General features: G+C 41.7%; 1 protein-coding gene across 1 annotated transcript in view; it reads left to right on the forward strand.

Annotated features, from left to right (window-relative positions):
• The first annotated feature begins 1,169 nt into the window (after positions 1–1,169).
• Positions 1,170–13,031, forward strand: part of CNGA3 (cyclic nucleotide gated channel subunit alpha 3) — a 68,087-nt gene continuing 56,225 nt past the window's right edge. The window contains exon 1 of the mRNA XM_066264846.1: positions 1,170–1,292. Coding sequence (XP_066120943.1) covers positions 1,192–1,292 — 101 coding nt within the window. The 5' untranslated portion in view covers positions 1,170–1,191. The remainder of the gene's footprint in view (positions 1,293–13,031) is intronic.

Consider the following 13,031-nt stretch of genomic DNA (forward strand, 5'->3'; position numbering starts at 1 on the left):
TGCTGATAGCAAAGTATTCATGGTCTGATTTCTAACACCAGGATAATGCCATTGGCAGGTTTTTATCTATTCCTTCGCTTGGACAAGCTGCTTAACATCTCTGAGTCTCAATGTAATCATTTTTAAATGAGGATAAAAATCATAAATATCTGATGAGGTTATTTGAGGATTGAATGAGATAAATGAAATGTGTACTGGGTTTAACATCACATTGTGAAGATTTTATGAATGTCAAGTATTACTAATTTATGATTTTAAAAGTCCTTTTATTGATTGATTTTTTTAAAGAGAGAGAGAGAAACATCAACCTGTTGTTCCACCCATTCATGCTGTCACCAGTTAATTCTTTTTCTTTCTTTTTTTTTGTAACAGAGACAGAGAGAGTCAGAGAGAGGGACAGATAGGGACAGACAGACAGGAAGGGAGAGAGATGAGAAGCATCAATTCTTCGATGCAGCACCTTAGTTGTTCATTGATTGCTTTCTCATATGTGCCTTGATCGGGGGGGCTACAGCAGACCAAGTGACCCCTTGCTTGAGCCAGAAACCTTGGGTCCAAGCTGGTGAGTTTTGCTTAAACCAGTTGAGCCCGCGCTCAAGCTGGCGACCTCAGGGTCTCGAACCTGGGTCCTCCACATCCCAGTCCGATGCTCTATCCACTGTGCCACCACCTGGTCAGGCCGGTTAATTCTTGTATGTGCCCTAACTGGGGATAGAACCCACAACCTTGGCTTAGGATGGCACTCTAACCTGGCCAGGACCTATGTTTTGTTTTAAAATAGGATTTGGGATAGCAATGAAAACATGAGCCAAATTATAAAATAAAAAGAAGTAAAAACCAGAGTCAAGAAGGATATTGTATTACCCAGAGAATGAGGGTTTTAGCTTTCTTACATCAAATAGCAACTTGGCCATCCATTCATTCTCTGGATGGGCACTTAACTCAACAGCTTTCTGCCTGGCAGCGTATATGAAGGAGTGAAAACCATGTTTGTGCTTCAGACAGGGAATCAGAGCCCAACTGAAATAGTGTGGCAAGAACTGTGAGAGAAAGGGGAGAAGAGCTTGCCTGGGAAAGTAGCCCTCCCATATGAGGATGAGGTGAGTCTTCAGTTACTTTCTGTACTGATCATATCTGTTCTGTGTTCATGTTTCAGGAACCACCTTGGAGTGAATATAACAAAGCAAGAAGATGGCCAAAATTAACACCCAATACTTCCACTCCAACCCACCCCACCCTGCAGTAAGGACCACAGACAGAGATCTTGATCACCTTGAAAACGGTCTCAGCAGGTAAGATGGGTTTTTTCTTTTATGCCTGAAAAATGTTATTCCCAAAGCTGATCTAAACTCTGGGGGAAGAATGCCTTTGCCTGTGGCCAGCCACAGGTCAGAAGGCTGGGGCTATTCACAGTGTTCCTTCTAACTCCATTTTTCATCTCACTGAATCCTCATGACCCACAGTGAAGTAGTTTGTGTTCTTATTTTAGATATGTGGGGAAATAAGGCTCTAAAAGTTACATAACTTCTAGATAGTACAAAGTGAAGATTCCAAAATGATGGATTCAATTCTACTGTAGAAATTTCTCCAAATTGTCATACTTTCCCAGATGAACACCAAACATGTACTGGACTCTATCTGTGCACCAGCCATTGTCCTGGACACTGGGGATGCCCTGTCCACACTTTCAGGGGCAGGTCAGGATTCATGCTGTGCACATGGGCCTGAAGGGAGTGGACTGGACCCTGCCAGCAAAGCCATTAACCCCGCCAATGACATCCCAACACACGCAGCTGTAGGAAGCTCTGCAGCCTTGAGTTCTACAAACTTTTAGCTGAGTTGCAAACTTCCTAGGGGACTTGGGAAAACTGACTTAACCTTTCCATGCATCAGTTTCTTCAACTGCAAAATGGAGCAGTATTCTTTTCCAAGTTCCTGACAAATTAGTGAGGAAACAAGAGAATGAATACCTGTTTGGTGTAAGTGGACTCACATTTTTTTGTTTCCTAAATTCCCAATGAGTTGACTGAGTAGAGAACTTTATTTCCAAAATTTATGTTATTTTGTCCTCTGTTTATAACCCTGAACACTTTTTTCTCCCATGGTCACTGCATATTATTTGATAAGCAAACATTGCAATGGCAGCCCCTCGGCCCCCGCCGCGCTGGCACTGCTCCCTCTTTCCCCATTTCTTTCTCCTCTGCAGATGCATATGTCTGGATTCTTGGTTCCAGCTCCTTAACAAAACTCTGCTAATAAGTGATGGATAACAATTTCCAAAGATATTAGGGCCCTATTTTGAAAACTTATGCAGCCCCTGAAACCCACCTTCTAGGATTCAGGCAAAGGAGGAAAATCTCAAAGCACCCCATCAGAGATTAGGCCCTCCCAGCACGTTAACACAATGCTGGGGCCCCAGGAAATTTTTGTTTGTTTGTTTGTTTTTAAAGATTTTATTTATTCATTTTAGAGAGGAGAGAGAAAGAGAAGGGGAGGAGGAGCAGGAAGCATCAACTGTCATATGTGCCTTGACCGGGAAAACCAGGGTTTTGAACCAGCGACCTCAGAGTTCCAGATCCCCAGGAAATTTGATATGACACGGGGGCTTCAGAAATCCCCTCCCTCGGATGATAGGATGGGATAAAGCTGAAGGGAAGGGGGGAGGGCGCTATGGGGAGGGGGGTAAGGGAGATGTTGAGGGGAATACGGGGGAGGGGGGATGCATTAGGGGCAACACTAGAATTTATGTAAACACAATAAATTAAAATCAATTAAAAAAAAAAGAAATGCCCATCTTCCTCAAATTGTTCCCTCCTAACTGGACTACTGTCAATCCCTGGATCCCAAAACTACGGACTTACTCCTTAAGTTAAGGAGTAACTCCCTATTTAAAAGGAAAAAAAAGAATATTATTAGTATAGTTATCTGCCATGAATGCTTTAGTTTGCATTAATAGTTTCCTACCCATAACTGAGTTAATAAAACCTCTCAAAGGTGGACTTCAAAGAAGTTTGGGGGAGGGGAGAAAAGACCCAAGCAGGGGGCACAGTAGGAAAATCAGGCTCCCTGGGCCACATCTGGCTGCTGGGATCTTGGGCTCAGTGGGAGAAGGAGAGAGACTGTCAGCATCAGGGAGAATTTTTTTTAATTATTATTAATTTTAATAAGGTGACATTGATAAATCAGGGTACATCTGTTCAGAAAAACATCTCCAGGTTATTTTGATATTTGATTATGTTGCATACCCATCACCCAAAGTCAAATTGTCTTCCAGCACCTTCTATCTGGTTTTCTTTGTGCCCCTCCCCTCCCCGTCCCCCCCCACCCGTAACCACCACCCTCTTGTCCATGTATCTGAGTCTCATTTTTATGTCTCACCTATGTATGGAATCATATACAGTGTGTCCGAAAAGTCGTGGTGCACTTTTGACTGGTCACGGGAAAGCAACAAAAGATGATAGAAATGTGAAATCTGCACCAAATCAAAGGAAAACTCTCCCAGTTTTTGTAGATGATATGGCAGCATGTGCGCACGCACAGATGATGACGTAACACCGTGTATACAGCGAAGCAGCCCACGGCCATGCCAGTCAAGAAGTGAATGGTACAGAGGAAAGTTGTGTGTTCTATGGCTCGCTGTATTTGAATCCATGACCAAAGTGCAAAGTGAATATCGGCGCGTTTATAACGAAGCACCACCACATAGGAATAACATTACTCGGTGGGATAAGCAGTTGAAGGAAACTGGCAGTTTGGTGGAGAAACCCCGTTCTGGTAGGCCATCAGTCAGTGACGAGTCTGTAGAGGCTATACAGGATAGCTACCTAAGGAGCCCTAAAAAATCTGTGCATGAGCCCACATCGAACTACACTGAATAAGTATGAAACTGGGAGAGTTTTCTTTTATTTGGTGCAGATTTCACATTTCTATCGTCTTTCGTTGCTTTCTTGTGACCTGTCAAAAGTGCACCATGACTTTACAGACACACTGTAGTTCTTAGTTTTTTCTGATTTATTTCACTCAGTATAATGTTATCAAGCTTTCATCCATGTTGTCGTAAATGATCTGATGTCATCATTTATTATGGCTGAGTAGTATTCCATAGTATATATATTCCAAAGCTTTTTAATCCACTCGTCCACTGACGGACACTTGGGCTTTTTCCAGATTTTCGCAATTGTGAACAATGCTGCCATAAACATGGGAGGTGCATTTCTCCTTTTGAAACAGTGCTATGGTGTTCAGGGGGTATATTCCTAAAGGTGGGATAGCTGGGTCAAAAGGCAGTTCAATTTTTAATTTTTTAAGGAATCTCCATACTGTTTTCCACAGTGGCTGCACCAATCTGCATTCCCACCAGCAGTGCAGGAGGGTTCCCTTTTCTCCACATCCTCACCAGCATTTATTCTGTGTTGTTTTGTTGATGAGCGAGCACCATTCTGACTGGAGTAAGGTGATATCTCATTGTGGTTTTAATTTGCAATTCTCTAATGATTAGTGATGTTGAGCATTTTTTCATATGCCTATTGGCCATCTGTATGTCCTCTTTGGAGAAGAGTCTATTCATTTCTTTTGCCCATTATTGATTGGATTGTTTGTCTTCCTGGTGTTGAGTTTTACAAGTTTCTTTATAAATTTTGGATATTAACTCCTTATTAGACATATTGTCGAATATGTTCTCCCATTGTGTAGTTTGTCTTTTTATTCTGTTCTTATTGTCTTTAGCTGCACAAAAGCTTTTTAGTTTGATATAGTCCCATTTGTTTATTCTGTCTTTTATTTCACTTGCCCGTGGAGATAAATTGGCAAATACATTGCTACAAGAGATGTCAGAGAGCTTACTGCCTATGTTTTCTTCTAAGATGGTTATGGTTTCACAGCTTAAATTTAAGTCTTTTATTCATCTTGAGTTTATTTTTGTGAATGGTGTAAGTTGGTGGTCTAGTTTCATTATTTTGCAGGTAGCTGTCCAATTTTCCCAACACCATTTATTGAAGAGGCTGTCTTTACTCCAATGTATGCTCTTACCTTCTTTGTCAAATATCAGTTGTCCAAAGAGTTGTGGGTTTATTTCCGGGTTCTCTGTTCTGTTCCATTGATCTATATGCCTGTTTTTATGCCAGTACCAGGCTGTTTTGAATACAATGGTCTTGTAGTATAACTTGGTATCTGAAAGTGTGATACCTCCCACTTTATTCTTCCTTTTTAAGATTGCTGAAGCTATTCCTGTTCTCTTTTGGTTCCATATAAATTTTTGGATTATGTGTTCTATATCTTTGAAGTAAGTCATTGGTATTTTAATCAGTATTGCATTGAATTTATAAATTGCTTTGGGTAATATAGACATTTTAATGATGTTTATTCTTCCTAACCATGAGCACGGTATATGCTTCCACTTGTTTGTATCTTCCTTGATGTCTTTTATCAAAGTTTTATAATTTTCCGAGTACAAGTCTTTACTCTCCTTGGTTAAATTTATTCCTAGGTACTTTATTTTTTTTGGTTGCAATGGTGAAGGGGATTGCTTCCTTAATTTCTCTTTCTGACAGTTCACTGTTAGTGTGTAAAAATGCCTCTGATTTCTGAGTATTAATTTTATATCCTGCCACCTTGTTGAATTCATTTATCAAGTCCAGTAGTTTTTTGACTGCGACTTTAGGGTTTTCTATATACAATATCATATCATCTGCAAATAATGATAGTTTTACTTCTTCTTTTCCAATTTGGATGCCTTTTATTTCTTTTTCTTGTCTGATTGCTGTGGCTAGGACTTCCAGAATTATGTTGAATAAGAGTGGTGAAAGGGGGCATCCCTGCCTTGTTCCTGATCTTAAGGGTATTGCTTTTCATTTTTGACCATTGAATATGATGTTGGTTGTAGGTTTATCATAGATGGCCTTTATCATGTTGAGGTATGGTCCCTGTATTCCCACTTTGCTGAGAGTTTTGATCATGAATGGGTGCTGGATTTTATCAAATGCTTTTTTCTGCATCTATTGAAATTATCATGTGGTTTTTCTCCTTTCTTTTGTTTATGTGATGAATCACATTGATTGATTTGCAAATATTGTATCAGCCTTGCCTCCCAAGAATAAATTCAACTTGATCATGATGTATGATTTTTTCCATATATTGCTGGATCCAGTTTGCTAATATTTTGTTGAGGATTTTAGCATTTAAATTCATCAGTCATATTGGCCTATAATTTTCTTTCTTTGTGTTGTCTTTGCTTGGTTTTGGAATCAGAATTATACTCACCTCATAAAAGGAGCTTGGAAGTCTTCCTTCCTCTTGAATTTTTTGAAATAGCTTGAGAAGGATAGGAGTTAGTTCTTCTTTGAATATTTGGTAGAATTCACTTGTGAAGCATCAGGCCCAGGACTTTTTTTTTTGGGGGGGGGGGGGAGTTTTTTGATAACTGTTTCTATCTCATTTGTTGTAATCGGTCTGTTTAGATTTTCTGATTCTTTCAGATTAATTTTTGGAAGATTATATTATTCAAGGAATTTTTCCATTTCATCTAGGTTGTCTAGTTTTTTGACATACAGTTCTTCATAGTATTTTCTTACAATATTTTGTATTTCTGTTGTGTCAGTTGTTATTTCTCCACTCTTGTTTCTAATTTTATTTATTTGAGTCCTCTCTCTTTTTTTCTTGGTGAGTCTAGTTAAAGGTTCATCAATCTTGTTTACCTTTACAAAGAACCAGCTCCTGGTTTCATTGATCCTCTGTATTGTTTCTTTAGCCTCTATGTCATTTATTTCTGCTCTGATCTTTATTATTTCCTTCCTTCTACTAGCTCTGGGCGTTACTTGCTTTTCTTTTCTAGTTCTTTTAGATGCAGGGTCAAGTTGTTTATTTGAGCTTTTTCTAACTTCTTAAGGTATGCCTGTAATGCTATGAACTTCCCTCTCAGGACTGCTTTTGCTGTGTCCCATAAATTTTGAGTTGATGTATGCTCATTATCATTCGTTTCTAAAATTTTTTTTATTTCTTCTTTGATCTTGTTAACCCATTCATTATTTAATAACATGCTATTTAGTTTCCAAGTGTTTGAGTATTTTTCAGTTTTTCTGTTGTGGTTGATTTCTAGTTTCATGCCATTGTGATCAGAGAAAGTGCTCAATACAAATTAAATTTGTTGAGACCACTTTTGTGCCCCAACATGTGGTCTATCCTAGAGAATATACCATGAGCACTTAAAAAGAATGTATATTTTGCTGCTTTAGGGTGAAAGGTTCTGAAGATATCTATTAAATCCATTTGATCTAGTGTGTTTTTTAAGTCTGCTGTTTCTTTGTTAATTTTCTTTCTTGAGGATCTATCTAATGATGTTAGTGGGGTATTAAAATCCCCTACTATTATAGTATTGCTGTTGATCTCACCCCTTATATCCATTAATGTCTGCTTTATATATCTGGGTGCTCCTATATTAGGTTTCTAGATATTTATAACTGTTATATCTTCCTGTTGGATTGCTCCCTTTATCATTATGTAGTGACCTTCTTTATCTCTTATTATAGTCTTTGTTTTAAAGTCCATTTTGTCTGATATAAGTATTGCTATCCCAGCATTTTTTTTTTCATTTCTGTTTGCATGAAATATTTTTTTCCATCCTTTTACCTTCAGTCTTTGTGCATCTTTTGTTTTAAGGTGTCTCTTGTAGACAGCATATGTATGAGTCCTGTTTTCTTATCCATGCAGCTACCCTATGTCTTTTGATCGGATCATTTAATCCATTTACATTTAAGGTTATTATTAATATGTTGTTGTTTATTGCCATTTTATTCTTTAAAGCTGTATTCCTCTTTTGCTATATTCTTTTTCCCCTTTGATCTGTTTACAACAGGTCCCTTAGCATTTCTTGCAGCATTGGTTTGGTTGTAGTGAACTCCTTGAGGGGTTTTTTTTTTGTTTGTTTTTTGTTTGGGAAGCTTTTAATTTCTCCTTCAGTTTTAAGCAATAGCCTTGCTAGATAAAGTAGTCTCGGTTGTAGGCTCTTGTTCTGCATTACTTTGAATATTTCTTGCCATTTCCTTCTGGCCTCAAGTGTTTCTGTTGAGAAGTTGGATGTCATCCTTATTGTGGCTCCTTTGTAGGTGATAGCCTTTTTTTCTCTAGTAGCTTTTAATATTTTCTCTTTATCACTTAGCTTTGGTATTTTAATTATGATGTGTCTTAGTGTAGATTTCTTTGGGTTTCTCTTTAATGGAGTTCTCTGTGCTTCTTGAACTTGTGAGATATTTTCTTGAATTAATTTAGGGAAGTTTTCAGCTATGATATGATTGAACAAAGTCTTTATCCCTTGTTCTTTCTCTTCTTCTTCAGGAATTCCTATGATGCGGATGTTATTTCTCTTCATGTTGTCACAAAGCTCTCTTAGAGTTTCCTCAGACTTTTTGAGTCTTTTCTTTTTTCTGCTCTGCTTCCATGCCTTCATTTATCTTGTCCTCTAACTCATTGATTTGATCCTCAGCTTCATCCATTCTGTTTTTAATTCCTTCCATTGTGGTCTTCATTTCTGATATTGTATTTGTCATTTCTGACTGATTCTTTTTTATTATTTCAATGTCCTTTTTTATATTTAGTATGTCTTTACTTACATGTTCATAATGACCATCTATTGTTGTTCTAAGATCTTTGAGCATCCTAACAATTGTTATTTTAAACTCTTCATCCAGTAATTTGGTTAAATCTGACTCATTCGGGTCCTTTTCTGGGGATTTCTCTTGATTCATTTGTGTTGCATTTCTCTGCTTTCCCATTTTGTCTGTGTATAAGAAGGTTTTGGCCACTGGAGTCCAATGGGTGTGGCCTCTGTGTTCCCTTGGTGTGGTCTGTATGCAGGCCCTCCACCACCTCTGCCACTGCTGCCTAGGATATTCAGGTATGGGTGTTGCCTGTGCCAGGCCACTGGGGCTGTCACAGCAGTTTCTGCCTCTCCTCCACGGGAGGGGCTGTGATCACGTGCCCAGGTCTACAAGCCTGGGGGGCCTTGGCCTTCTCCCCGCCCCCATGGGTGGGGTTATGAGCTGTGCGGTCCGCAAGCCTCAGCACCGCAGACAGCGGTGAGCACCTTTGCTCAGCTACTGGTCTCCACCTGTTTCCCGGCTTTCGCCCTGCCCGCATATGGGCCTGCTCTCCAGTGAGCTGTAAGCCTTGGCTCTGCAGGCAGGTGGGGCTGTGTGCCCACACACAGTCGTGGGACTCTGCCTGTTCTGGGCTTTCACCCCTCTCCCGCCAGAGGAGCCAGCTTGCACGTGCAACGGGCTGCAAGCCTCGGTTCTGGGAGTCGGGGAGGCTGCACCCCCACATGCCCTTGCTCAGCGGGGGGTTTCTGCCCCTTCTGGGGCTCCCATTCTCCCCCCCCCCAACTGCAAGCAGGATTGCAGGCGGTGGGCAGCTGGGCCTGACCACTTTCGCGTGTCCCCTCCTCCCCCACTGGGCAAGACAGCTTACATCTGGGCCTCAGTCGTGGCTGGCAGGCTTCTGCCCTTGCGGATGTAGCCACGCTTCCACCTCCCACCACTTCCCGCCCTCTAGCGAGCCCTCAGCTGTGTGGGTGAGGGCACTGCAGCTCAGACCCTAACACTCCATACTGTAGTCTGGAAAGCTCTCTCCTTCTAAGCAACTCTGCTCTGAGTGCTGCAGGAGAGCTTGGCTGGCTGGTGTCCTGCTTCCCTTTGCTGGTATTGCTATTTCCAGGGGAAAATATTTGCTTCAAATTTGGGGAGTGACTCAGCCAAGGGGTTAGGATGGCTGTCCCTCAAAATGTTTCTCCCTATGCCTCCTAGATTACACTCTCTTCCTGCTACTCCAGTCCTCTCCTCCCTTGCTGTCCGCCAGAGCCCCAGGTGAATGGTTGTGAGGGAGGTTTTCTGTATGGTCCCTTTAAGAAGAATCCTGGGTCTGAGAAATCTGTCTCTTTCTCACAAACAGTATCCTGACTTGTTTTGCTGCCAAATACTGTCCATATTCCTCTTCTAGACTCTGGGGCTGCAGGCTGGGGCTTTGTTCCTGGGACTCAGGACCCTCCCCTCTCCGCTAAACTCACTTCCCACCACGCGAGTCTCTCCCGGCTGCCGTTCACTCCGAGGAGCTGGGCAGCCCTCTCCACATTTCTGCTTTTCCTACCAGTCTCAGTGTGGCTTCTTCAGTGTTCCTTGGTTGAAGAGTCCTCTTAGTTCAGTTGGTTTTTCCAGATGATGGTTCTTAAAATTAAGTTGTAATCCACTTTGGTTCTGGGAGGTGGAAGTTGGTACATCTCCTACTCCATCGCCATCTTGCCACTCCACATCAGGAAGAATTTGAAGCAACATGGAACTTTTCCCCATGGCTCCCTTCACCTCTAGTGGGGCACAATCAGAGTATCTGTTGGAGCCTGCAGACTCCTGAGGCTGCAAAGAGTGGGGGCTCAGTCTGGCTCCCGGTCAGGGCTCTGAATCAATGCCCTTCCACAATGCTATTTGTGGTTTTCATGGGAGAGAATGTCCTCCCCTAACTTCCCACCACCTGGTCCCTGACCAGCATGATGGCTAACAGCACAGATCAGATTGCTGATCTGAACAATGGCTATAGCTTACCAGCTCTGAAAATATGCTTTACTGCTCCAAGCTTCCATTTCCTCATCTACACAACATACTAGTACTTACCTCAGAGGGATACCGTGAGGTTCAAACCAAGTTTAAGAAAGGTGCAGTTCTCCTTTAATAAGCACTCCATGAAACTCACTGTCAGTCTTAGAAATGAATCCCACTCCTGTGGGCTGTCTCAGGTATCCCAGGCTGGAAGACTTCTCCTCCCCTGACCTCAGAGAGCCCTAGCTGTCTAGACATCTGGAAATGGCCCTTTCCTGCCTGTGTCCCAGTCATGCTCTTTCAGCCTGACTGCTAGCCAGGTCTCACTGAGCCCCACATGAGGCCTTGCTTGCTGAAGATTAATAGAGTTCCATGGAAATACTGCATATATTTCAAACAGATAGAGAGAAAAACTGCTTCTTTCATCAGGTGTTGTGCTTCATTTCATAGAGGCAGGAGGAAGATGGAAGTTTCCAGAATGGGTCCCATGGTACACCAGGGATTGAGACCCTGTCTCAGGCTGGGAGTAGTATGGTGGGGTCCAGGGCCCTCCCCTGCTTCCCAATGTAGTCCAGTGTCTGTCTAGTCACAGAAGAATTCTCCTATAAGATTTATTTGCAGGACTTTGGTACAAATACAAAAACATTTTAAAGTTTCAAATCACTATTTTAGGGGAGGATATGGTGTTTTAACAAACCATAGATCTTTGCCTTGAAATTCAATCTTTTTTAGAAAGCTTTTAGGAGGAATGATTGTGAATGTGTGCCCTTAAATATTTTTTAAATTTTTAATTGACTTGACAGAGAGATAAGAAGGGAGAGAGAGAGAAAGAAAAAAATGAACAGACATCAATTTGTTGTTTCACTTGTTTACACATTCATTGAGGTTGATTCTTGTATATGTCCTGACACTGGGGGTTGAACCAGCATCCTTGGTGTATCAGGACAGTGCCCTAACCCATTTAGTTACCTGGCCAGGGCACATCCTTAAATATTAATTACTCCTTATCCTCAGTGACACCCCAAAAATGTGCTGAGGGCCTGTGTCAGGTGGCACTTGGCTGAGTCCCTCCAAGAGGGTGGAGACGCCATGGTCTCCTTCCCTGAGAGAGCCCCGCCCTAGTTTGCTTTTTGTTTTTGTATGTTTGTTTGCTTGTTTTTTACCAAAATGGAGACCCAGGTTTCTGTTTCTTTTTTAAAATCATTGGGATCATTTTCCTAATGACCAGTCATAAGGAAGAATGGAAACAGTTCCCTTGAACAAAGAATTAAGCTTACACTCTGAAAATACCATGAGAAGCAACCAGTGATGGATGCTTGCCTTCCCCTTCCCTTCTCTCTTCTTTCCTCTCTCTGTCTCTCTAAAAATCAATCAATAAATTTTTTAAAACTTTCTTTTTTATTTAGATCTGTTTAAGTTGACTCAGTTACTTAGGAGCTGCCAGGTATTTTTTGAAGATGACATAATAGGGAAAGACTTAGAAAATTGTAGTTAGGACTGAGGGTGCCCCCGGTCCCAGCCCAATGTACTGGGGTAGTAGCTATTTTAGGTGAGCTTTGGAGCATAGGATTCTGTGTCCTAAAGAAGAGGCATTTTCTGTGTTGATCCCCAAGCAGAGTCCCAAGCAATTATCACTGAAGAAAACCATTTTCAGCTGCTTACCAATAGTAGGTAAGAATGCAGTGACTTTAGTTCCCTGGGCACGTGCGGCTAGTGTTGGTACATGATGATCACTCAAATTCCTCAGGGCTTGGGAGGAAGTAAAATAAGATATCAGATTCTTCGCTCTTGTTCTGAAAGGCCGCTTCTGTTTACTCTCATGTCCCCAAAGTCACCTGAGGAAGGCAACAGATACTCCACAGAGGACAAAGTTAACTACCACTTCCAGTTCTGATGAGACCTCTGTCTTCTCCTAGTGACAGAGGAAACTTTACCTCATGGACATCAAATCCTCTTTAGAAGTAAACATAGAAGTAAGCATTGCACGTTGGAAAGTATCTTGTCTTTCAAAGAGTCACTTCATTGTGTTGCACTCTTTGCTCTTATTCTTGCTAATTACCAAGTTCATGAGGCCTCTTTCTGCTAAAGCACCATCACCACCTAGAGCCGGGGTCTGTGAGTGGGAAGGCAGGTGGCTTTAGGGCTGTCCTGGACTGACCTGCTCATTTTGCAGAGACTGAGGCCTTGTGGAGTCCTTGCCCCAGGCCCCTCAGCCAGCTCAGTGCAAGACAGGGTCCCGCCTCCCACCTCTGAATTTCACTGGGAGATTCTAGATCCTGTTCTTGCATCGATTCCAAAAATGTCTTCCTTTTCTCAGTGCCTGTGTGTCCTTGGGGACTCAAAATGTCACCTAAACATTCAGTTCCTTTCCTCTTTTCCCATCTCAGAGGAGTAACTACTTGGGTTTACTGCTTAAATACTCCAAGCACTTAACACATCGCAGATCAATCAGTA

The sequence above is a fragment of the Saccopteryx bilineata genome, chromosome 3 (assembly GCF_036850765.1).
Source record: "Saccopteryx bilineata isolate mSacBil1 chromosome 3, mSacBil1_pri_phased_curated, whole genome shotgun sequence".
Lineage (NCBI taxonomy): Eukaryota > Metazoa > Chordata > Mammalia > Chiroptera > Emballonuridae > Saccopteryx > Saccopteryx bilineata.